At 45.6% G+C, this 23,897-nt stretch overlaps 2 protein-coding genes across 3 annotated transcripts; one reads left to right on the forward strand and one right to left on the reverse strand.

Annotated features, from left to right (window-relative positions):
• Positions 1 to 6,813: 6,813 nt before the first annotated feature.
• LOC124648400 (pentatricopeptide repeat-containing protein At1g10270-like) lies at positions 6,814 to 15,959 on the forward strand. Its single transcript, XM_047188178.1, has 10 exons — positions 6,814 to 7,625; positions 7,736 to 7,822; positions 7,924 to 7,980; positions 8,072 to 8,310; positions 8,395 to 8,513; positions 8,611 to 8,700; positions 8,786 to 8,841; positions 9,368 to 9,455; positions 13,657 to 14,010; positions 14,095 to 15,959. Exons 1-10 carry the CDS (start codon positions 6,835 to 6,837, stop codon positions 15,772 to 15,774), a joined length of 3,561 nt encoding a protein of 1,186 aa, XP_047044134.1. The 5' UTR covers positions 6,814 to 6,834; the 3' UTR covers positions 15,775 to 15,959.
• A 151-nt stretch (positions 15,960 to 16,110) lies between these two features.
• Positions 16,111 to 23,568, reverse strand: LOC124707247 (CLP protease regulatory subunit CLPX1, mitochondrial-like). Of its 2 annotated transcripts, XM_047238914.1 has the most exons (15): positions 23,459 to 23,568; positions 23,154 to 23,370; positions 20,381 to 20,509; positions 18,984 to 19,084; positions 18,801 to 18,880; positions 18,637 to 18,687; positions 18,319 to 18,393; positions 18,146 to 18,223; positions 17,776 to 17,832; positions 17,374 to 17,444; positions 17,177 to 17,276; positions 16,983 to 17,087; positions 16,753 to 16,815; positions 16,526 to 16,648; positions 16,111 to 16,452 (listed from the first exon to the last, which is right to left on the reverse strand). In XM_047238914.1, the coding sequence occupies exons 2-15, from the start codon at positions 23,342 to 23,344 to the stop codon at positions 16,135 to 16,137; spliced, it is 1,542 nt and encodes a 513-aa protein (XP_047094870.1). In that variant the 5' UTR covers positions 23,345 to 23,370; positions 23,459 to 23,568; the 3' UTR covers positions 16,111 to 16,134. The 2 variants fall into 2 exon arrangements, with proteins under 2 accessions (XP_047094870.1, XP_047094869.1); XM_047238913.1 differs by lacking the exons at positions 20,381 to 20,509; positions 23,154 to 23,370; positions 23,459 to 23,568 and adding exons at positions 19,184 to 19,251; positions 19,458 to 19,667.
• Between the last annotated feature and the right edge of the window lie 329 nt (positions 23,569 to 23,897).

The raw sequence follows: 23,897 nt of genomic DNA on the forward strand, positions 1-23,897 counted from the left end.
CCACCTCCCCGAGGAACTCCTCGACTCAGCCCTCTACGCGGCGGAGTGTGCATCCATCAAAGAAGCCGAGGTGGTGGCATTCGTAGAGGCACTCCACGACTCTGCTCTCGAGGCGGTGGAGCTTGCGGCCGCCAAAGAAGCCCAGACAAAGGCGTACCTCGAGGCAATCCGCGCCTCTGCTATCCGAAACGACCGGCACACGAGAGGAGGAGGAGCGCGCCATGACGAGGAACCGGAGTGATGGCACCCCTCCACACCCCGGGTCTCCATTGGAGGAGGCCCTCTGGCTGCTGTGGCCGGGTCGCCTACATGGACAGCCGCGTTGAGGGGCGCGCCAGTCGATGTCGAGCAAGACAACTAGGAGTAGGCAACACCGACGTCGAGTGGTGGCCAACCCACACCCTGGCTAGGTTTTAGTTTTCTAGCCCGTTTATAAGGGCTACTTTTGTTAAACTAGCGTGTTTATTATTAGAGAATGTTATGTTAAATTTAATATGCTAATTTTTTTTTCATTTTCAAAACTAGCTACAACTCATCTATGCACTTGCACACATCAGCGGGGCCTAGACCCTCGATCGCCGCCTCCGCCCGGCCCGGTCCAGTGACTAGTGGGGAAGGCTACCGCCACCAACTAACCAAGGACACCACCCTAGCCACCATGCTCGGATCCCTCCGTTGACACTGCCCCATCAGCCCCATGGAAGAAGTCGTCACTCATTCTATCCCCAACACCATCGGTGTTGGGGCCACCGCGGCCAACACTGATGGTAGTGGTGGAAGGGAGGGTTGTTGGGATGGCTCTTGGCGGCTAGGGTTTGGACCTGTGTCATAGCCTTGGGGAAGCGACTCGAGGACTGCTTCCGGGGGTTGTTTCCTCTATGTTTATGGCATGGAAATGTATAATGCAAATTTTGTCAACATGGTGAGTCAATAAAGCACTTATTTAACAATGCAATTTCACAAGTTCCCAATCATCCAATTAAGTGGCTTCTAACTTGCCTCTGCTACTAGTGTTGCGAATACTTTTTTGACCCTGGTTACATGGTATAGACCACAAGTTTAGAATTATCCTTAGGTGGAGCACTTCTCCTTCTTTGGTCGATTTGGCTATGTATGAATGATTGGTTTAGCCATACACGTCGTTTGTGGTCTTCTCTTCAACACATGGAGAAAAAAGATATGTTTACGAAGGTATGTACACGTAGTTGGAGCAGGCCGTGAGAGATATTTTTATCCCACGTGGATAGCAGGGTGGTATTCGGATTGGCCCTTTGCCGCTTTAGGCTCTGTTATATGTTCTCGTAAACTTGTTCGGCACACCTTTTTTATGTTTTATTTTTATGGTTGTATGTGCCCTAGTTATACAGAGATCACTTAAGCTAATTTATGAGTTTACTAGTTATATGCATCTAAGTTTAATAAAGCACTTCTACAAAAAAACATAAAGCCTGCTTGGATGAACCTATATAATTTATTTGGAAGACTCTTTTTTTTCTACTTTGACTCTTTTAACTCTTGAATAACAAAAAGTAAGTAGGAAATACATGTGCTAGTCCTCAAACAAAATAAAAAGATAAAAGAGAGTATAGAGTAAAGTTTAGAGCTATGTAATTCATATCAACGGTAATAATAAGGACGGAGATCCACGCATCTCTTTGTTACTTCGTTTTAGAGATACTCATGGTTCATGTGTTTAACCTCTTATAAGTAATTGCATCATGCCCCTTTAGCACTTGACAACCACACCTCGCAATACTCAACTTTAGATTACCATGGACCTTCTCAATATGCATATTAATTTAACCATGTATTGCAAAAGGGTACCTCCATGTCTCCTACAAAAAGAACCCAATGAGATTTTACAACCTCAACTGTAAAGGCCCTATATACCGGGAAGACGGGACAATAGACAAATGAGCATCCTCCTACTAAAAACCTCATTTTTGTTTCTTTCTTTTTCATCATTTTTATTTTTCCTTTTCCTAATTAGGATGCCCATGCTGAAACTTCCACCATGATTAGGCATGACTTTGGTTATCGACCCGATGCTCTTCTCTAACATATATGCATACTCTAGTCTTTTGCATGATAACCCCCTTTATTTCGCATGAGGTGGCTATCAAGTAACCAAAAAACATGATGATCAACTCAAAGATAAGTGCAATGTTGAAAGGTGTTTCCCATGTCAACATGGTATCGACCAAGCTCATTACTTATAATTTGTCAAAGATAAGTGCAATATTGAAGTCTAAGCTTGTGTGAGATTTTTTTTTCTTTTTGGCTAGCATGAGGTCTAAAAGCATGCAATAGTGTTCATAGTGCTATTAATTTATCATCAAACAATGATACTTAATGTTAAATATCTATGTATACTAGTAAGAAGTAGAACTAAATAGGGCACTCAGCAAATCATCATTCAGTAAACCATTTGAAACTAGCGATACCATGCATAACTTAACTTTCATATTTTTGTTGGCATTACCTTTTTCTTTTCATAGCATGCAACTTATTTTTATTAAGATATTTAAGAATAGGATAATTTATTTCAGTAGCTCTTTCATAAGCATTTAAGGCATTTGTCATGATGGTCTTATTTATTTAAAGCAAAACTAGACATAACGAGGAAATCATTCAAACCGTTATGAACTCGTCATAGAGTCGGTTACTGTACATTCATTGCCGGTTCATCTACATTATTATTATATCAAGTATATAATTACCCATCATGCATTTGTTAAACTAACTAGAAATAATAGAAATTAAACTATGAACTACACATGCATATTTATCAATGACACACATGAAAGGTTCAAGTTGCTAATCACGATCGAGGAGGAAAAATAAATGAGAAAGCTTGAGTGTTGCTCGGACACTTCATATCATGTTTGTTTTGTGCGAACACAAGTGGCATCATGCTCTCGCGCATTTCATCGAAAACCTCTTGTGCATAAGAAGATAAAAACCAAACCCACCACCCCTTGTGAGTAGAAGTGAAATACCAAGTGACTCACACACAATTCAAAGTGTGCTGGAAGCAGTATTTATAGTGGTGAGCCTTTAGTCCCGGTTGAAATGGCCAACCGGGACTAAAGGTTCTCGAGCCTGGCCTACAACCGCTGTCGATGGAGACCGTTGGGCTCAGAGCTTTAGTCCCGGTTCGGGCGAAAATATTTGGGGACTAATGAATTAAGATGAAAGCCATTTTTTAGTGTTTGTAGAGACCTATTCAGCCCCTCGCATTAGCTAGGTCCTTCAAGCTCTAACCTGTATATCCTAGTTTGTTGGCAAAGCTGTGTAGAAAATGTCTTTACCTCGCGTGCCTAGTAAAATTGCACTTTGCTCCGTACCTTCAAGTGACCGGATGCATGTAATGACGTAAGACTGTAGTTGTATTGTTAGTTGCCGCTCCATGCCGACATGCCTCGCTATCTTATTTCCTAATAAGGTTTAAACACCAACAACGTTAAGTACTTTCAAAGATCGTAAGATCTGATCTAGCACGCCCAGACTCCCATGATGTATAATTACCTCGAGCCAAAGAGAGTACTACAATATTTCACGGTCGAAGGTTGTTTTATCTGTTGATTTTTTCTGATCTTGGCCTGTGCGGGCCTACATGCTCTCCCAAGTCACGGGCTATTGTGTTCGGCATAGGGAGAGAGGGGCCGATGGAAGTCATCGATCGATCGTTGTCACCTTTCAACTATGATGCGCACTTTTGCTGACAAACTCGATTAGTTGGCTAGCTTCGAAAATGGAATCGAATCGAATAGACTAGCTCGCTAGCATGCATATTCCAACCAAGCAGAAATACTAGGTCCAATCCATCAATCAATCCGTGAGGTCTTCAGTGGTTGGTGAGCCATGGAGGAGCAGCTCCTCGTCAGTGCTGCCCAGAAGATCCCAGGAGGCGGCGCTGATGAGAACTTGGTGCTACGCGAGGCGAAGAAGCAGGTGTGCCTCGCCGGGCCTTTTATCATGGGGTACCTCCTGGAGAACATAATCCAGATGATCTCCGTGCACCTCTATGAGAAAAAGGAGAATGATTCTTATCCTTCGGAGGATCGCGCGGTGCCAACAGCCAACCTCCGGGTGGACAGCCGTCGGATGCGAGCCATCGCTCGTGTCAGTAAGAGCCAGTTTGCTTGGAAGGGAGCGGGCCAACGTGGGTTGGGGCCCACTTTCTTATCTTATCTCTTAGTGACTTTTTCTCCTCCACGAACTCAAATGTCGGAGATGGAGGGGAAAATATCTAGTGATACCACGTTTTAAATGATACCATGATACCATTTTTTAAAATTTAAATTATAAGTGTCAAAAAAATTGGAAACAAATTTGTGGATGTTCACAAGATATTCACAAAATTTGAAAAAATTTAACACTTACAATTCAAATTTTGAAGAGTGGTGTCATGGTATCAAATAAAGTGTGGTATCACTAGATATGTTCTCAGAGAGGGAGCAGCCTGGCCGACGTGGCTCGTCTCCGACACCCTCGATGTACTCCATGTCGTCGCGTGGCCACGCCTCCAGGTTTAAGACCCCGGGACGCCACGGCTCGCCCCGCTCGTGCACGGCGGCTGCAGGAGGGCGGCGCCGATGGACCTGCCGCCAAACCATGTCCATCCCGCCGCTAGATGGAGAACACCGGTGCGGAGTTGTGTTTCCACGCGAGCGAGTTGCCCGCACGCTCCGCTGATTTTCCTCTCGCTCCGGCGAGCCGCCGCCATGTCAGGCATCTCGCTGCTCCCATCTTAGGTCTCCCCGCCCCCAAATCTCCAACACAGGTACGGTGCTTCCACTTCAGATGTGGCTGCTGCGACTCATAGGTGGTGGTGCTTCCAGCGGCAGGCGGAGGTGCTACCGGCGGCTTCCAGCCATGGTCGGACGTGCTACAAGCGGGGGCAGTGTTGCTGCCAACTGTGGCAATCGATGCTACGAGAAATCGTCGGTGCTGCACGAGGCGATGCAACAAGTCCACCGTGGGGCGCCTTCAAGGTGTGCCACTAGAGCTTCAATGGCTCATTGTCAAAGCTGCGATGGCACGACGCCAGTGCTGCAATTCTGCACCGTCAGAGCTGGAATTCTGCGCCGCCGATGCTACAATGGTGCATCGCCAGAGCTTCAATGGCCCACCACCGGTGCTGTAATGGTGTGTCGTCGGAGCTTCAATGGCCTACCGTCGGAGCTGCAATGGCCTGCAAGCGGTGAACATATCTCCGGCGAGGTCAGTTCAGCTTCAATAGAACGAAGTTTTGCTACAAGGTCTCCGACGAGTTCTCCGGCAAGTCTCCGACGAAGTATGATGTTCAGACGAGTCTCCTGCAACTCCCTTTCTATTTTTAGTTGAACCCTTTTTTGATTCAATGAAGAAAAAGCGGGAGGTTTTTTTGCCACGACGAAGCAAAGTCTGAACGAGTCTCCGGCAATTCTCCTTTTGTTTTTAGTCGAATCGATTGTTTTTGCTGCGATGAAGTAAAATCAAGATTTTGCCTGAAAATGGACACGTGTCGGTTTGTGAAGCAGGAGGCTGGAAGTGTTTGGTGCCTCCGAGGGATTACTAGCGCTTCCCATGAAAAAAAATGTAAAATTGCACTTAATTTGCTCCGTATATTGAAGGAACTTATGTCTATAGAGTTGTATTTGTATTTAGAAAAAGAGACCAACTCACACACTAGCACCTGCTCGCATTTTTTATAGAAGAAAAACTCTATAAACACGCCTATCGAATGCAAGATTCGAACTAGGACAGGCGGGGTGCACTCTCGTACCTCAAGCCACCAGAGTGACACTTTGTTCTCGTATTTGTATTCTTAGCTGTGGCGCCATGCCGACATGCATCGCTAGCAAATTTCGTGACATTGATGCATTTATAACTACATGACAAGATTTACACTAACAAAATTGTTTCAAAGATAGTAAGATCTGATCTAGCACGCCGAGATTCCCATGGTGGACTACCTCCAAACAAGCCAGAGAGGTTTATTTGGTTGAAGTTGTCTTATATGTTGATATTTTCTGATCTTGGCCTAAGCCTGCATACTCTCCAAGTCACGGCTGTCGTATGTTAGTTCTCAGTAACTTAGTTCTCAGTGGAATGATGTTATTGAATTTCATTGCAACCTATTTTGCAACTCGTCATTAGAGCAATTCCAATAGTATAGCCAACTGCTGGCTATAACAAGATGTCATATCATTTGTAGTCATCTTATAGCTAACATGTATAATAGTTGGCTATAAAAATGAAGCACTTTACTAACATATGGCCCACCTTTCACTCTCACAAAGTGCCTTAGGAGACGCGTACAGAGCTGGCTATTGCATAGTAGCCCACCTCCCTTCTCTCTTCTCTTCTCTTTCCTCAAACTCATCTAAAATATATTATTTAATATCTTATAGTCAGCTGACTGGACTCTATTGTACTTGCTCTTACTCATTAGTACAGATTACGAAGTTAATTTAATAGTTTGGAGGAATTGTTTTTCTTAGTTGGAACCTTAATTGCAACCAAAAAAATTCAGCTACATCCTCACTCATAAAAAAAAATCTTAGTTACAACCAAACTTGTACTAATTCAAAAGCATTAATCACGATGCAAACTCGATGTTGCATGAGTTAAGGCACCGATCCAAGCCATCGTTGTTACCTGCACGTAGAATGCACACTTTTGCTGACAATCTCGACAATATAGTTAGCTTCCTTTTGGCGCTTGGCGACAATCGAATCGAATTGACTAGCTAGCTAGCTAGCATGCATATTCCAACCAAGCACAAATATTAAGCCCAATCGGTCAATGAATCAATCAGTGAGGTCCTCAGTCAGTGCTTGGTGAAGCATGGAGGAGCAGCTCCTCCTCGGTGCTGCCGAGAAGATCCCAGGAGGCGGCGGCGATGGTGAGAGCTTGGTGCTGTGCGAGGTGAAGAAACAGGTGTGCCTCGCCGGGCCTCTGATCGTGGGGTACCTCCTGCAGAACGTGGTGCAGATGATCTCCGTGATGTTCGTGGGCCACCTCGGCGAGCTCGCACTGTCCAGCGCCTCCGTGGCCACCTCCTTCGCCGCGGTCACCGGCTTCAGCTTGCTGTTCGGCATGGCGTGCAGCCTGGACACGCTGTGCGGGCAAGCCTTCGGAGCGGGGCAGCACCACATGGTGGGCGTGTACAAGCAGCGGGCGATGGTGGTGCTGGGTCTGGCAAGCGTCCCGGTGGCGGCGCTGTGGGCCTACACGGGCAAGATCCTGCTCTTGTTCGGGCAGGACCAGGAGATCGCGGCGGGCGCCGGCAGCTACATCCGGTGGATGATCCCGACGCTCTTCGTCTACGGGCCGCTGCAGTGCCAGGTCCGGTTCCTGCAGACGCAGAGCCTCGTGGTGCCGGTGATGCTCAGCTCCGGCGCCACGGCGCTGAACCACGTGCTGGTGTGCTGGGTGCTGGTGTACAAGCTCCGCATGGGGAGCAAGGGCGCCGCCGTCGCCAACGCCATCTCCTTCCTCACCAACCTCTCCATCCTCGCGCTCTACGTCAGGCTCTCGCCGTCCTGCAGAACGACCTGGACTGGGTTCTCCCGCCAGGCGTTCCACGGCCTCCTCGGGTTCCTGAAGCTCGCCGTGCCGTCCGCTCTCATGGTGTGGTACGTGAAACTCGATCTGAGCCTGCCTGCCTGCTGCCTTGGTTAATGATCGATCTGGAATTTACTGCATATGAAACTCGGTCTGAGGCTGAAACTAATGGTTTATGCAGCATGGAGTGGGGATCATTCGAGCTGCTGGTGCTGCTCTCTGGCCTCCTCCCTAATCCCAAGCTCGAGGCGGCCGTTCTGTCCATCTGGTATCTTGTACACACTACACACTTGATTAATTAGTCTTTTCGATCATTTTGTCCTCTGGTAAATTGATCATATAATCTCTCTGCTGCTTAATTCTGCGCAGTTTGAACACAAACGCCTTCGCGTTCATGGTGCCGCTCGGACTCGGCGGCGCCATAAGGTCGGTCAATCTCAGCCCTGAAATGAAAAATCATCACATCGTGGTGCTCTTCAACTTAATACTGATAGATCGAACAAATGTGCATGTGCAGCACGCGCGTGTCAAATGAGCTTGGAGCGGGGCGGCCGCAGGCGGCCCGCCTTGCCGCCCGCGTCGTCATGATGCTGGCGCTCGCCGTAGGCGCGTCGGAGGGGCTCCTCATGCTCCTGGTTCGCAACGTGTGGGGGTACGCCTACAGCAACGAGCAGGAGGTGGCCGCCTACATTGCCCGGATGATGCCCGTCCTGGCCGTGTCCATCCTCTTCGACGGCCTCCAGGGCGTCCTCTCAGGTAGCCATTGCTATGTTCCGGAGGCCTCCCCATTTGCAGATTCTGATCAATGAACATCCAGAGTTTCCATGATTCCATTTGCAGGTGTGGTTAGGGGCTGTGGACAGCAGAAGATGGGCGCCTGCGTCAACCTCGCCGCGTATTACCTCGTCGGTATCCCTGTAGCATTATTTGCCGCCTTTGTCTGCCATCTTGGAGGAATGGTACGTATGTGTTGTTTGTTTTCCGTCTTAATTTGCAGTAAAAGAGTCTTCTCGATTGGAAATTTTTGGTTCACTGGGTTGAGGTCGATCTGCACAGGGGCTTTGGTTCGGAATACTGTGCGGCTTGGTGGTGCAGATGCTCTTGCTTCTCGCAATTTCCTTCTGCGCAACCAACTGGGAGAAAGAAGTAAGCCTGCGTCCATTCGTTTAACATCCTTCATCTTCTTCTCCGCGCTGTGACAATATGTATGTTTCTTCTGTTGGGCACGCAGGCGATGAGGGCAAAGCACAGAGTCTTCACTTCTTCGCTGCCCGGGGATATGGCAACGTAGATACTCCCTATTTATGTGGGAGAACTTCCAAGATCAAAGTGCTTGGAACTGGATGATACTCCACCTTGACATTAAACAAAATTTATCGAGATACTATGGAGAAATTTATCCGAATACTGTAGCAGTCTATCAAATTGCTACAAATCAACTGCATTTGGCGCGCGGTACCTGACGGAGCCGACGCACCAATAATTTTACGGAGTAGTTTAGTTGCCTCACTTGACTATCCGTGGTAAGGTGATGATAGACCAGTTTGACGCACAAATTAGGCCGTAGTGAACAGACATCGATCGACCCGACATCAGCAAGGGTCAGATTGTATCTACATGGGGTTGGCATCTGTCGCGTTGGTAACTTGATATATAGCTTTGTTAGTGCATCAACTGCATGATCATATGAAGGCGCAAACCAAACGTCAAGGTTTGTGGATTGCCTCTCACTAGTACCTAGGGTTTCTCTAGTGGCATATTACCACGAAGTTGCTGGGACAGTTAAAATCTCCACATTGAGTTCCTGCTGTAGGGACGGCCAATGCGACAGATCCACGGGCACATCTTCCAAGAGCTCCAAGCTCCCAGTGTTGGAAGAGCATGTGGTTGGGCCTACAAAGGTGTTGAGTTAGCGCATCAATGCCTATGGATTTGGGAGTACATGTCGGTCACAATGTCGGTTCTTGTGTATCGGTTTTTGCGTTGCGTGTTGGCCTCCGCTAAACAGGTTCGAGGGAGAGAGAGCAAAACTCATGGTTGCTTACTTGTGTGTTAAGATCTTTCATCGGTCCTGCATTCCGAATCTTGAGTGCGTGTTTGCTCTTCCGCTTCCCGCGTCCTTAGCACGGCTCCCGACGGTTTTTGTTGCCCTCAATTCGCCACGCAAATAGCCGGTCGTCGTCTTTTGGTTGCTCTGGACTCTGAGGGGATCCTGCTTCCTTGAAGTTGTTCTAGTTCCTAGCAAAGCGGGGTGGGTGGACCTTATTATCATAGTAGATCACACTTTAAAATGTGAGTTCTTGTGGATATGGATATTTTAAAACCAATATCTAGAGAATTCCACAACCTTTTATATATAGTAGACAATAAAGAACATACACAATCAAAATTAGTTTAGAAAAACTATTGATAGTAGCATTTTGCAGTGGCCTCGCTATGTGAGAATAGGTGTGTACAATTTCCGTCACTTACATTGTAACCTTAATCTCATTAAGTAAATACTAATAATAACAATTAATAGGGAATCACTATCTCAACAAACCAGAGAGCATATATCAAACATAATGTTATTTTCTCGATAAAGGACAATTTATTACTTAAAAGTTTTAAGCATCAAACATAATTTTATGAATTTAAAAATTTACCAAATTAAAATCATGATGTTTAACTACATACGTACCAAAAATTTCCTTTAGCTGCAATAAGTTATGAAGTGTTAAAAAATATTGCCTTATAGAACATTAGTTATACACAAAATAGAACTATATCTCATTCTTATTAAATGTCAATTACCTTATAATGCTGAGGCAACTCATCAAAATGTTTGTACGAGTTTTGCAGAAGTGTAGTATATTCAGAAGGATCAGAATCATTATAGAAATATCCTTTCTTCTCTGAACTCACAATAAGTCCATTGAGCAACTCTGTCAAAACATGTTCAGATTTTGTCCACTAAACACAGGTTCTCTTAATTAGAGATTGCATCATTGTTTGATTCGCTACATGTAAAGACAACAAGTAGTCTTCCTTCATCTTGTAGTCACATGTATCCGGATAGCCTCTTAGCTTCTCTAATGTAAATGTGTCTTGTCCAATGAAATCAGAGAAATTCTTCCCCCGAGAGTTTAACTTGGTATCACATTCAGTGCAGCATGAGTTTATAAAATTTCTAACTAATTTCCAGCTCTCTTTTACATCATGTTTAGGATATTGGGGTTTCACTGCATTTTCAAAATAGGATCGATTGATTACACTATGCATATTTAAAAAAAGACCAGAAAAGTTCTGCACTGTGTAAAACCACAAGTTAGTATAAACTGAGAAGACCCAAAAACTCACATAGTACTAATGTTGGGCTGTGGCTTGTACGTGTGAGTGTTGGCCCAACTGCCCCATGTGGGAAGAGACATGAGGATTCTCCAAGTTACTACATGCTATCAGAGCTAAAGGAACACTGAAGCTAAGTCTTGTTACTTCTACAGAGCAATTAGCGATTCTCTAAACAAAGGGGCTGGGGACCAAACACCGATTGTTGGCTTGTAACAAGATGAGAATGATAAATACTATACCTCACATCGAAAATAATGGACGCAGTTGTGGATGTACGTGTGAGTGTGTGTGTGAGTGTTAGCCCAAGTGGCCCATGTACTATACTACATTTGATGAGGACATCCCTAATACACTACTACCTCCGTCATTGCAAGATAAAGACGATGTTGTTGTGAAGCTCAAGTCCAATGAAGTTAGGATTGGACCTATGACAAGGGCTCATGCGAAGCTACTCAAACAACAGGTGAATTTGTTCCTAAGTGATACTTTGATCGACGAGAACTTTATACTACCTAAGTCCGTTTATTTATGTATGATCGGGTATGAAGAAGGAGCAAGCATCGCACGAGGAGGAGACAAGAAGCTGGACGTGAAGCTGGACATGGAGCTAGCCATTAAGCTGGACATGAAGACATCTCATGGAAACGCGAGGGAGGAGAGGGAGGCATGCGCAAGGGAAGAAGAAGCAGTCCAGGGCGGCGCCAGGCCCGGTCTGGCCGGCCGCCACGCCGGCGCGCCCGGTCCCCAGCCCGGTCTAACCGGACGCCCCGCCGGGTCAGCCCGGCGCCGACTGGATCCTCAACCGTGGCACACCGGGCAATATCCACGGGCCCTGGACCCCTAACCCGGTCACCACCCGGTGCCAGGACCGGTTTCAACCGGCCTGACCCGGTCCCAGACCCGGTCGACTGGCCCCTGGACCGGCCGAGTCCGAGTCTGTCTCGACCAGATCCAATCTGGGTCAGTTTTCTATGTATCTTTCCGACCCTGGTCGTCCTGAACCCCTATATAAGTGCACAGGATGCCCCCAAATTAGGTTTAGACCACGTTTAAGATAAACCCTAGTTCATAGTTGATTGCTTTGCAACTCTATCGAATTCATACACCATATTGCTTCGATTTGGTGTTTGTTACTGAAAATCTTGTGTGATCCGCTGTTCCATTGGGATTAGAAGATTGCAATTTACCGCTTCGCGGTCGGCGGCTACGTGCGCAAGTGTGTGGAGTTGCGAATATCTTGCAGGGTTGAGAGCTGTTGCATTGACGACAAAGATTGATCGAGAGACTTCGTCGGCGTCATACAAGTTATCTTCACCTCCTCATTGTGTTATCTCCGTTGTGTTCATCGTGTGATCATCACCACCACCGTTGCTTACTGAGAAGATCGGGCCACCCCTTATCATCTTGGTATCAGATTTCAGTGTTTCCTCGGTAAGCCATCCACAATCCACCCCATAGTTGAGGTGTGAGTGTTTTCCTATCCAGAAAAAGCCATAAAAAGTTAGGGTTAGGGTTTGCCATAGCCTTAGATTGCACTAATTTCAAGTTTTAGTTGTTTTTTCGTAGTTGTTTTTGTGTATCTTTTTCTTCCATCTAGTATTGTTAGGGTTTGTGTTTTCACTATCACTAGTTTCAGTTTTTGTTTTCCGAGTCCACATAGCGTACAATATGCTTGTTCCCAACCATAGACACAGCCTTTCGATATAAGTGACTATGAACTTCCCCAGAAGAGACTAGTTTTACCGCTCGATATGTTGCTCTTTAGGGTTTTGGTGCTTTGCACTATCTATTGTCCGTGTTACAAGGAGTTGTGTCATAAAATCAAAAATAAATAAATAGAAAAGAAGCAAAAAAGAGCTGCAAGTGCTGCGTGTGATAATAAGAAAATCCAAAAAAAGTGAAGTGCTAGTAGAATATGGGTATGATGTGCGTGTATTCGTTCATATGAGCGAGTGTGTATGTGTAAGTTTTTGTGAACGTCTGTATATGTATTGTGTTTCGCAAAATAGAAAGATGTCAGTACTGCCGCACTGAAAATGGTACTACTACTACATGGTGTTTCTGAATGCCTCACCGTTTTTCTGACGAGGGGTGCGTCCCCGTTTTCTGACGAGCAAGAGCAAGAACATCGGTGTCAACTAAACGAGACACTTGACAAATTCATTTGGATATCTAGACAAACTCTATTTTTCCATGACAAGAGTAAACAAGAAAAACCAAGCTATATTACCAGCCAATAATTTGCAATCCTATTGAACTAACAAAACCGCTGGGATATCTAGGGTGACTCATGAAAAAAAAAATAGAAATCTAAAGTAAAGAAAGGCGAGAAGCAAAGTCCCCATAAAATAACGGATTTTTGGTCCCATGTGCATATGGACTATTATGAAAAATCCATTATAAATAAATTTTAAAATGTAAAAAAACAAAACAAAACAAAACAAAAAAAAACACATGTACATCCAGATCCCTATGTCCTATATTTGCACGCAATTTTTCATGAATTTTTTATATGGCGTATGTAAAAATTGACAAAAAAATGTCTCATGCATAATCAAGATGGAGCACCAAAATGTCTTTTTACGGGGGACACAAAAGTTATTTTTGCTAAAAACTCACGTATGAATCATAGAAATGTACACTCGTCTATTTTTTGTAATGTTTGAAAATGTGTTTTTAAATAATGGGTTCATATGAAAAATTCGGCAGCCGAATTGAGTTTTCGATTGAATAATACAGTATAACAGAGTAAAAAATTGCTTCCGTTTCTAGGCAGTCCCCCTCCGCCCGCCGTCTCCTCCTCGACCCAAACAGCCTAAACCCTCGCTCCCCTCCGCGCACGGCGGCGCCGCACCCGAGCCACCGCCGGAGATGTCGCTCTCCAAGCATCTCTCCGCGCGCCGCCTCGTGCCGGCGCTCTTCCCACTCGCCCACGCGGACGCCGCCTCCGCCGCGGCCTCCCGCCGGGCGCGCCGCCGCGACGCGTTCGTCTCGACGCCCCCAGCGCCGCCGCCCTCCCCGAGCTCCGTGCGCCTCGCGGAGCCCCTCCCCTCGCTGGCCCCCTCCCGCCTCGCGCTCCACAACCGCATCCTCGCGCTCCTCTCCCCACCCGCCGCCCCCGCCCCCGCCGCCCCCGCCCCCGCTCCCACCCCCGCCGCCCCCGCCCCCGCTCCCACCCCCGCCACCGACGACCTAGCCACCCCCGCCGAGGCCCGCGACGACCTAGCCGAGGCAGCGCTCCTCACCCGCCACGCGCTCCACTCCAACTGCCGCCCCTCCTCCTTCACCTGCGTCGCCGTCCTCGCCGCGCTCCTCCGCGCGCGCCGCCTCGACGACTTCTTCGCGCTCCACCGCTTCTCCATCCAGGCCGCCGTCGCGCCCACCGCCGCCACCCACGCGCTCTACCTCTCCGCGCTCGCCGCGCGCCGCCTCCCCGACTCCGCGCTCCTCCACCTCCGCCAGATCGCCCGCGCCGGCTCCCCAGTGCCCCCCTCCCCGACCGCCTACCGCGTGGTCGTCAAGTGCCTCGTGGCGGACCACGGCCGCCTCCACCACGCCATCGAGCTCAAGGACGAGATGCTCGCTTCCGGGTTCGTCGGGCCGGATCCCCATGTCTACAGCCTCCTCATGGCTGGATGCGTGCAAGCCGGGGATGGGGCAAAAGCCGTGGAGCTGTACCAGGAACTGCAGGACAAGCTTGGGGGCGAGCCGGTTCTCGATGGCATCGTGTACGGGAGCCTCATGAAGGCCTACTTCCTCATGGGGATGGAGGAGAAGGCCATGGAGTGCTACGAGGAGGTGCTCGGTCCGGAGTCGGAGGTGAGGTTTGGGGCAGAGAGCTATAATGAGGTGGTGGATGCACTCGGGCAGAACGGAAGGCTAGAGGACGCACTAAAGCTGTTCGACACAATGCTTGCGGAGCATGACCATCCGCTGAGGATTGCGGTTGATGTTAGAAGCTTCAGCGTGATGGTGGATGCCTACTGCGCTGCTGGTAAGTTTGAGGATGCGATTGCCGTGTTCCGCAGGATGGGAGAGTATAAGGTCATACCAGATGTAGCAGCATATAATAACCTGATTCGGCATCTCGGGCTTAATCCTCGGTTGGCGGATGAGGCAGAGGTGGTCCACAAGGAGATGGGCGAGCATAGTCTTGTTGCAGATGAGGAAACACATGTGCTGCTTATGGATGCGTGCTTCAGAGCTGATCGCCCTGATGATGGTGTCAGTTACTTCGACAAAATGTCCGAGTTGGAGTTGAAGCCTGAGGCATCGCACTATCATAAGATTGTCGATGGCTTGGTCGGTTTAAGTTTGCTTGACAAGGCTCAGGAGTACTTTGATCAGATGAGGGAGAAGGAAATTGGCCCAAGCATTGCAACCTACGAGACACTGCTAAAGGCTTATGTTGAAGTTACGCGGTTGGATGATGCAGCCAAGGTAGCAAAGGGTATTCTGTTGGATGAGAAGGTGATTTTCAGAGATGAGATGAGCGAGCTTTTGGAAGGCGCATTGCGTGGAGAGGGCAGGGAAGATGACATAGCAAAGCTATATGAAGACGTGGAGAGGGAGAAGGCCGAAGCAGCGGTGCGGGCGGCAGAAGAGAAGGCGAGGGCTGAGTCACAGGCCAGGGAAGAGAGGGCGGCAAGGAGGGCAGAGGCTGCTGCCAAGGATGAGGCTGCGGCTAAAGCTAGTGCTGCTGCCATTGAGGCTATTCTTGGCCATAGAAGGAGAACCGAGGGCGAGACAGAAGCATCTGCATCTACTCCGAATGCTCTTGATGGCGGGCTTCTCAGTAGGCTAGGCCTCAGGTCATCTGGAGAAGGTGTTCTTCAAGACATTCCTCCACTACGTGCTGAAACAAAAGGAGATGGGCAGGAACAATTTTGATATCCTTCGTTTGTTCTGGGCACTAAATTATAGGATATGCTTGTAGTTTCTTGTAAGAGCATCAATCAATATGAGCTCTGATGGCTATAAATGTTTCAACTTCTGATTGTATCTCTGGTTGAGACTGTAACCACGATTGATGCATAGAAATATGACAAAAAAGAACATGCAGTTTTGATGAATAATCTTAGATAGCCTTTTTCACATTTGTTCAGTGTAATGAAACTGTGTTCACCAGTTATATTTCCTGGCAATTTAAGGCGTGTTGCGAAGTCGAGGCTGGAACTACAATAGAACACGAACTAGGAAAGAGAGCAGAAAGTGAGACATCCATACAAACATCTGAAATAGTACTGTACTTCATTGCGTAAAAATGTTTGCCTTACATAGTATCAATACAATCCATGCATATACCGAGGAGAAACAATGAAACGTATGATAAACCCATAGCTTAGCAGCGGAAAGAACTACTATAAGGCAGAAACTGAAAATGACATTGCGTTTTGGCCCATGAATTAGCCCAGGCACTCTGATATTATTTTGGTAAATATACAATTCCAGAGCTCCATCATCTCGGAAAATTTTGGCCCCACATCCTCGCCGTGACACTGGCCCTACGGATTCTTCGTCAACAAGAACAGCAATTATCTTCTCTTTCCCCTCTCCTGCATCAGGAATCTGCAAGCAGAAGGGCAAAATTGAGGTCAGTCTCACTTACCCACTGGCACGCGGAGAATAAAGTACAAACTACCTCAAACATTGCTTCTGTCAAAATGCCCTCCATTATGGATCGTAGACCTCTCGCTCCGGTTTCTCTCGCAGCAGCTTTCTTTGCTATTAGTCTCAAAGCATTTTCAGTAATATGTAACTTGACCTTGTAGAGGAATAAAAAAAAGAACAGAAACAAATTCATGTTTATAAATCATCATAGAGAATTATTTTATCAGAACTTCTGATGCAATCAAATCAAAGACTGACATTATTCATTTTGAACAACTTCTTGTATTGCTTTCCTATTGCATTCTTGGGTTCTCTGAGAACCTGGCAAAATGGGAAGAAAAGATTGTCATGCAGAATATCCTAGATAGGACAACAAAGCCAATCTCCTAGACTTGGACAGCATAGCAAATCTCCTAGACTGTAATGATGAGAAGATGATCCTAAATAAAATATACAGGAATGAAACAAACATATGCAGGCATTGTTACCTGAACCAATTGGTCTTCAGTGAGATGAGTTAAGCCAACTGTTATTGGTAACCTCCCAATAAATTCTGGTGTCAAGCCATAGGCAATCAGATCATCGTTCTCGACCTAAGTAAGAAGATATTTGAGATTATCACTAGTATAATTGTGGGCATAAAAAACCTTAGAAGAGTCAGAAAAACAGCAATTAGGCTTACATCGTGAAGCAAGCTTGATTCCACAAGAGCATTCGTCAAAGCATGATCCCGCAATTCACGGCATATTGGTGTTCCAAAGCCAAAAGGGGAGCGACGATGCCTTGCATAGAACATACTTTCAGATACTCCATGGAAGTACACATCACATGAAGGATAGTTACAAAAGGTAAGAGATTTATTAATTCCAACCATATAACCTTTCTGAGATAATCTTGCCCAAGTCAGAGAAGGCACCTCCACAAATGAAGAGTATATTTTTCGTATCAACCTGCAAAAAAAATTAATGTGTATCTAACAGTAGAGTACTTGCATACACAACTCATCATTGTAACGCAAGGTGCCGATTATACTTTTGAAGTTATTAGTACCTAACGCCAACTGCTTCTGACAAAAAGAACAGCACTCATATATGATGTTCAGTTAAGTGCGTCTTACTCAGGAAAGCAACAACTATATGTTGAAGACTACCTATGCCATAGCACCATGCAACTTTGGAACTTTTGGTGTTGAACTAATGAAATACTCCTACTGAGCAAGGTAGTAGGCGCTATATATAACAGATTTTGAGCAGCTAATCAAAAGTTATAAAGCATAATTACCTCAACATAACCATCGGACGTGCTATCTCGACTTCTTTTTCTTGGCACATTGATCACCTAAGAATGTGAACATGAAACAGCTGTTGTTTGGAAACAAACAAATAGAATATGGTACTCCCTCCGACTCATATTACTTGCCACTAATATAGATGCATTTAGACATATTTTAGTTTTAGATACATCCATACTAGTGGCAAGTAATATGAATCAGAGGGAGTACATGTGAGTTCAGTGTTGAGGAAGCAAAAGAATGATCAGGATTAGTCACGCTTACACACTGGAAGACACAGTGCTAGAATCTTTTTGTAGTTGATCAAATTTCACTCTTGTAAAGAGCATGTACAACTAAAACTATAACAATGCCACTTACTGTTCCTTCAAAGATCTTTAACAGTGCTTGCTGGACACCCTCTCCAGAGACATCCCTCCATTCCTCCTGACAACCAACCTGAATGTACCAATGGAACCTATTAGCGCAAATGGAATGAGCTCCATACATGTCAAGGTTGTGTAAATAGTGATCAGAAGTGTTGTTTTCAAAACCTGTTTTGCAAGCTTATCAACTTCATCAATATAGATGATGCCACGCTCTGCAGCTTCGACATTAAAATCCGCAGCCTAGCAGGTAGAACACATGAGAATGCAATAGTTCTGAACTACTGCATATGATTTCCAAATTGTCAAGACTAATATGAATGTTATATAGTACTGTTCCCTTGGGGATGCTAGGTGATCCAAAAAATCGTTAAGGACATATAGTAGTTAGTTATGTCGAAACGTAGCGACACTTTGGTTAAATATAATGGTCACATAAACTAGCAACACTACATTCAGAAACAGACTGATAGGCTGAATATGTACCACTAGAAGTTTGTAGACCATTGATTCCACGTCTTCACCTGAATACCCAGCCTGAAAGAGAAGTCTATTTGTAGCATCAGAAAGAAGAAAGAAACATTGACAGTCGGCTTCCTGATTTGCTGCCAATATATATGCTTATTAAGAACCAATGGGCGAAAGAGAACCTGCGTAATCGCAGTTGCATCAGCAATCATGAACGGCACATTCGCGAAGCGAGCTAATGTTTTCGCCAGCAGTGTTTTACCTGTTGAGATAAGAAAAAATCCAATCACAATTCACATTAGCAAGCAAACAACATTAGTACATTGCAACAGTCAAGTACTAAAACGCATGCTCGCCCACGGAACCTGATCCAGTTGGCCCAATCAGAAGGATGTTACTCTTTTCCAGTTCAGTATCGTCGTTGCCACTGGTACTAGCATTACTTTCTGCGGAGGTTTTCGACGAACTAGGTTGATCACAAAAAGTGAAACTCGTAGTTAGACTCGCCAATTGTGCTTTGAACCAATGAAAATTCAGTCAGGGGAAGGGCGTAACATAATCTAACCACTTATTGGAGGAGGAGGGCTTGCTGTATATCCTCTTGTAGTGATTGTGCACGGCGACGCAGAGCACCTGCAGAACCAATTCCCCTTCTAAATCCATGGCTTACAGTAGAGCTACAGAAGAAATTGTGCACAGAACTAGCATAACCCTGCTGGTTCTGCAACTAAGCGCGACATGGTTCTTTGCTACTTGTGCACGAGCAGGCAGCAGAGCGTCAGCATCAGCACCAGCCGGACTGGGGGACGGCAAGAGGAGGTGATCGATATTGGGCTAACCTTTTTGGCCTTGTCTTGGCCGACGACGAATTGGTCGAGCCCCCTGCGGATCTCCTTGGGGGTCGGGAACCGCGGCGGCGGCGGCTTGGACGGCGCCGTCGCGGAGTAGTAGCAGGAGGAGGAGGGCGCCCGCACGGCTAAGGGTGGCACCCGTGCGGCGGCGCTGGCGCGCGTGTACAGTAGGAGGCGGCGAGCGGCCGCGGCGTACATGATGAGGACACGGTCGTCAAAGCAGCCGCCGGACGGGGAGCGAGCTATCTCCTAGTTCGCCGCGGCTGTTGGAACTGCGTGCAAGGGGTGTAGCGATTTGACTTTGCCGCCACTGACGAACTGTGTCGTCGATGCCGCCGGCCGCCGGCGACGGCACTACAGATGCCTATAGAGCACGGAGGTGAGGGAAGCGGCGGGTGCTGTGTGGCGCGGCACCGGTGAATTGGAAGCAGGCGGACGGGATCACGGTGCTAAACATTGCGACAATTTTCACTCAGTGCAACGAACGAACTATATTGACAAACTCACCATGACAAGAGAATCAAATCATCAGAAGTTAAACAGGGAGGGAATTCTAGCGGCATCGATGCCCTGTTTTCCATATGCAAAGATTCAATACATCCCACCCATACATAAAACAGGCAATCATGGCATCGCAATTCGCAGATTATATCATCCCATCAAGGTCTTTAACTAAGTATTCGACAAATTATTGTGCCTCATCATCGAATTTACCGAGATGTATATGTAATTCACCAGCACCAAGAATAATACTTCTGAACACGAAACTTCCGCATCAGATCACAAAAAAACCGATTGGCTAACAGTCTCCAACTCGTAGTCGACGAAACGTGGACTGAAAGGCAGTCGTCGCTCAGACTTGGTAGCCCGTGAAGGTGAATCCCCGGCCGGCGATCTCACCAAGGCAGAACCACCCGTACAACTCGAGGCCAAACAGCGCGGCGATGCCGGCGTGCTCCACGTTCAGGTCATTCCTGTTCTTCCACAGCTGCTTCACTTGGCTGGTCTCCTTCCAGAATGATTCGTAGCGGCCAGGAAGGCTGTAAGAAAGCAAAATGTGTCAGTAAGCAGATACAGTTGGAGACTCAGGTTGCAGCACATTATGTAAAACATGTAGATGTGAAATTATGCAAAGAGTTGCTGTCTTTTGAGGATTTTTTGAATTGCAAGTATCAAACAACAGATGCTGATCATGCAGTTCAGGAAATTTGAATGCAGAGATTTAGACAAGAATATAGCAGTTGCAAGAAGTCAGAATGCAATTCACCCATCATACATAACAGTATACCGTAGTATCATGAACAAAACAGAATTACACCAAACTAAGAAATTGTTTACAGTACTAGATCAATTGAAGTCATAATTAGAGAGCCTTCTGTTAAGCTATGAAATCCGAACAGAGTAAGAATGAGAAGACATAACTGAAAATCAGTAATAGTGTTTCTCACATGGTCTAGCTAGTTAAACCAAACCTTCATCCAAAATGTTTCTGACATCAACTTGACCTATAAGTCCAACCCACATGACTATATGAAAACCTACAATTCATGTTCCACTTTCCAATCTAACAACTCAAGCATCATCAGTCTGAGCTTACAACCACAAGAAAGACCATTGGAGCATGCGGTGTAATAATAAATACATAGATTGCTAGTCATTATCAATCTCTCCAGCTACTGGAACCATGTCTATTGCTCAAACAAATTAAACCATATTTTCAATCTTGTAGAGAACATTGATTCCATACTTTACTTGCGATGAAAAGTTCAGTCAGGCCACTCCAGGTAAGGTAATGTACAATTAGTTTATTCGTGAATAAGCCACAAGTGAATACAGACTTTTCCACGTTTAGAAGATCAATAGTACTTTTCAGAATATAAAATGATAAACTGATAATCTTTACAAATCAATCACTGTCTTTAGGAGAATTTTTTGAACTGCACATATCAAACAACAGATGTTGATTATGCAGTAATTTGAATGCAGAGATTAAGATAAGAGTATAGCGGTTGCAAGATGTCAGAATGCAATTATTCCATCATATGCAGTATTCATCATGAACAAAACATAATTAACAAACTAAGACATTATTCACATTCACAATGATAGAAAATTTGAAGTTATAAATTATAATTAGAGCCTTCTATTACACTATGAAATCTGAACAGAGTAAAAATGAGAATTGAAGACGACAATCATTAATAGTGTTTAGTGTTTTTCACATGGTCTAGCTGGTTAAACCAAAACTACACCCAAAATGTTTCTGGCATCAACTTGACCTCCGTTTTTATATGTAAAGGCCACTATCAAAAATACATTTTGCTAATATGTAAGGCCCCTAGCACTAGTCGAGGCTTGATTGCATTTCTACCTCCTAGGATGATGCTTATTAATGTGAAAGTTGCATGCAACCATAGAGAAAGATGCTCCACATGTAATACGCTTAATTAACCAGGAACACGAGACCACTCCCACATAATTAATCATGCCATTTATTAGTTGGTTGTGTTTTCTTGGTACTACCTGAAATGTGGGTTTGTGGCCTTACATATAAAAAGGGAGGAAGTATGTAAACATGTAGATGTGAAATTATGCAGTCCCATAAATGCAACGAGTAACTGTCTTTTGAGGATTTTTTTAGTTGCAAGTACCAAACAAGAGATGCTGATTATGCAGTTCTAGAGCACAGTTCAGGAATTTGAATGTAGAGATCTAGAGAAGAGTATAGCGGTGGCAAGAAGTCAGAATGTCAATTACCCCATCACATACAACAGTAGTATACTGTAGTATCATGAACAAAACATAATACTGAACTAAGACATTGTTTACAATGATACTAAATGGAAGTCATAAATAGAGAGCCTTCTATTACACTATGAAATCTTAAAAGAGTAAAAAGGAAAATTGAAGACAGAGCTGACAAACAGAAACAGTGTTTCTCACATAGTCTAGCTAGTGAAACCAAACCTGCATCCAAAATGTTTCTGACATCAACTTGACGTCCAACCCACATGACTACATGAAAACCTACAATTCATCTTCCACTTTCCAATCTAAGCACTCAAGCATCATCAGCCTGAACTTACAACCACAAGAAAGACCATTGGAGCCCACGGTGGAATCATAAATACATAGATTACTAGTCATTATCAATCTCTCTAGCTACGAGAACCCTGCCTATTGCTCAAAAACAAACTAAACCAAGATTTTCAATCTTGTATAGAACACTCCCACATCAACCCCAGATCTTTATATTGTAATTTCATACTTCACTGGCGATGAAAAGTTCAGTCAGGCAACTCCATGTAGGGTAATGTACAATTAGTTTATCCGTGAATAATAAGCCACAAGTCAATAAAGACTTTGCCATGTTTAGAATATCAAACAGTACTTTTCAGAATAAAAAGTGATACTTTTTTACAGATCAGTGCACCATTCAGACCTAAACTATACGAATCAAGGTCAATAGGTCATGCATTGAACAGATATCACATAATCCAGGCAATACTCTGACCTGGTCCAATGTCTTTTTTGACATATATATCATCAAGAATTACAGTTTCACAAATATAGGTTTGACAAAAACCCGAATCACGAAGAAACTGCATCGCAGGGACACCCAGATGGGGACCACGAGATCGACGGAACAGAGAGTGCGAGGGAGAGGGAGAGGGGGGGTCGCACCTGGCGAGGCGGGTGTAGAAGAGCTGCTTGGAGAGCTCCTGGCACTTCTCGACGGTGGGCGGCTCGACGACGTACTGCTTGTTCTTCTCGAGGAGGTTCTTGGAGTAGGCGCACCCGTGCTTGGCCACGAACCTCGTCGCCTCGCAGGCCTTGCCCTGCAGCTGCGCCAGCTTCGACCCCAGCGCCGCCATGGATCTGTCCTCGGCCGCGACGGCTCCTGCAGGCAATAGACCGCGGCAATGTGGTGAGGTGGGATCGCGGGTGCGGATTCGGGGTCGGGGGCTTGGAAGAGGAATGGATTTTACCTGTGGGGATCGGAGGGGGAGACGGAGGAGATCGGAGAAGGAGGCGGCGGCGCGAGTTGTGGTGGTTTTTCTTTGGGAAGGGGGCGGCTTTTGGGAGGCGGAGGAAGGGTTTTCTTGTCTTGGGGAAGAGGTCAATGCTGCTTTAGTTCTGTTCGTGTGAATTATACGATTCCTATCGGGCGTTTCGGAATTGCGAATTCAAAATAGACTTTTTTTGACATAAAGAGTTCTGATTTACGACGCAAATCATTCGACTTAATAAGTTGCTTCTGACAAGTTGCTTGGCCACTTTTATTAAGTTGCTTCTTGATCCTTAGTAAAGTTAATTTTTAATCACAGTTTCGCTATACAAGTATGTGCTAGGCATTTTTACTTTTCTGTATAGACAATCATGCAAATGATTTAGTTGCTCAACTCATCTAACTAAGATCGCACGACA

Source organism: Lolium rigidum, chromosome 4 (genome assembly GCF_022539505.1).
Source record: "Lolium rigidum isolate FL_2022 chromosome 4, APGP_CSIRO_Lrig_0.1, whole genome shotgun sequence".
NCBI classification, from domain to species: domain Eukaryota; kingdom Viridiplantae; phylum Streptophyta; class Magnoliopsida; order Poales; family Poaceae; genus Lolium; species Lolium rigidum.

Coding starts and splice junctions, on each gene's coding strand:
- LOC124648400 (XM_047188178.1), top strand. CDS start 6,835: ATGGAGGAGCAGCTCCTCCTCGGTGCTGCCGAGAAGATCCCAGGAGGC. Junction 8,842..9,367: donor CTGCCCGGGGATATGGCAAC/GTAGATACTCCC, acceptor TTCCTGCTGTAG/GGACGGCCAATGCGACAGAT. Junction 9,456..13,656: donor ATGTGGTTGGGCCTACAAAG/GTGTTGAGTTAG, acceptor TTCCGTTTCTAG/GCAGTCCCCCTCCGCCCGCC.
- LOC124707247 (XM_047238914.1), bottom strand. CDS start 23,344: ATGGCGGCGCTGGGGTCGAAGCTGGCGCAGCTGCAGGGCAAGGCCTGC. Junction 16,816..16,982: donor CTGAAGACCAATTGGTTCAG/GTAACAATGCCT, acceptor CCATTTTGCCAG/GTTCTCAGAGAACCCAAGAA. Junction 16,453..16,525: donor TGACAGAAGCAATGTTTGAG/GTAGTTTGTACT, acceptor TTCTGCTTGCAG/ATTCCTGATGCAGGAGAGGG.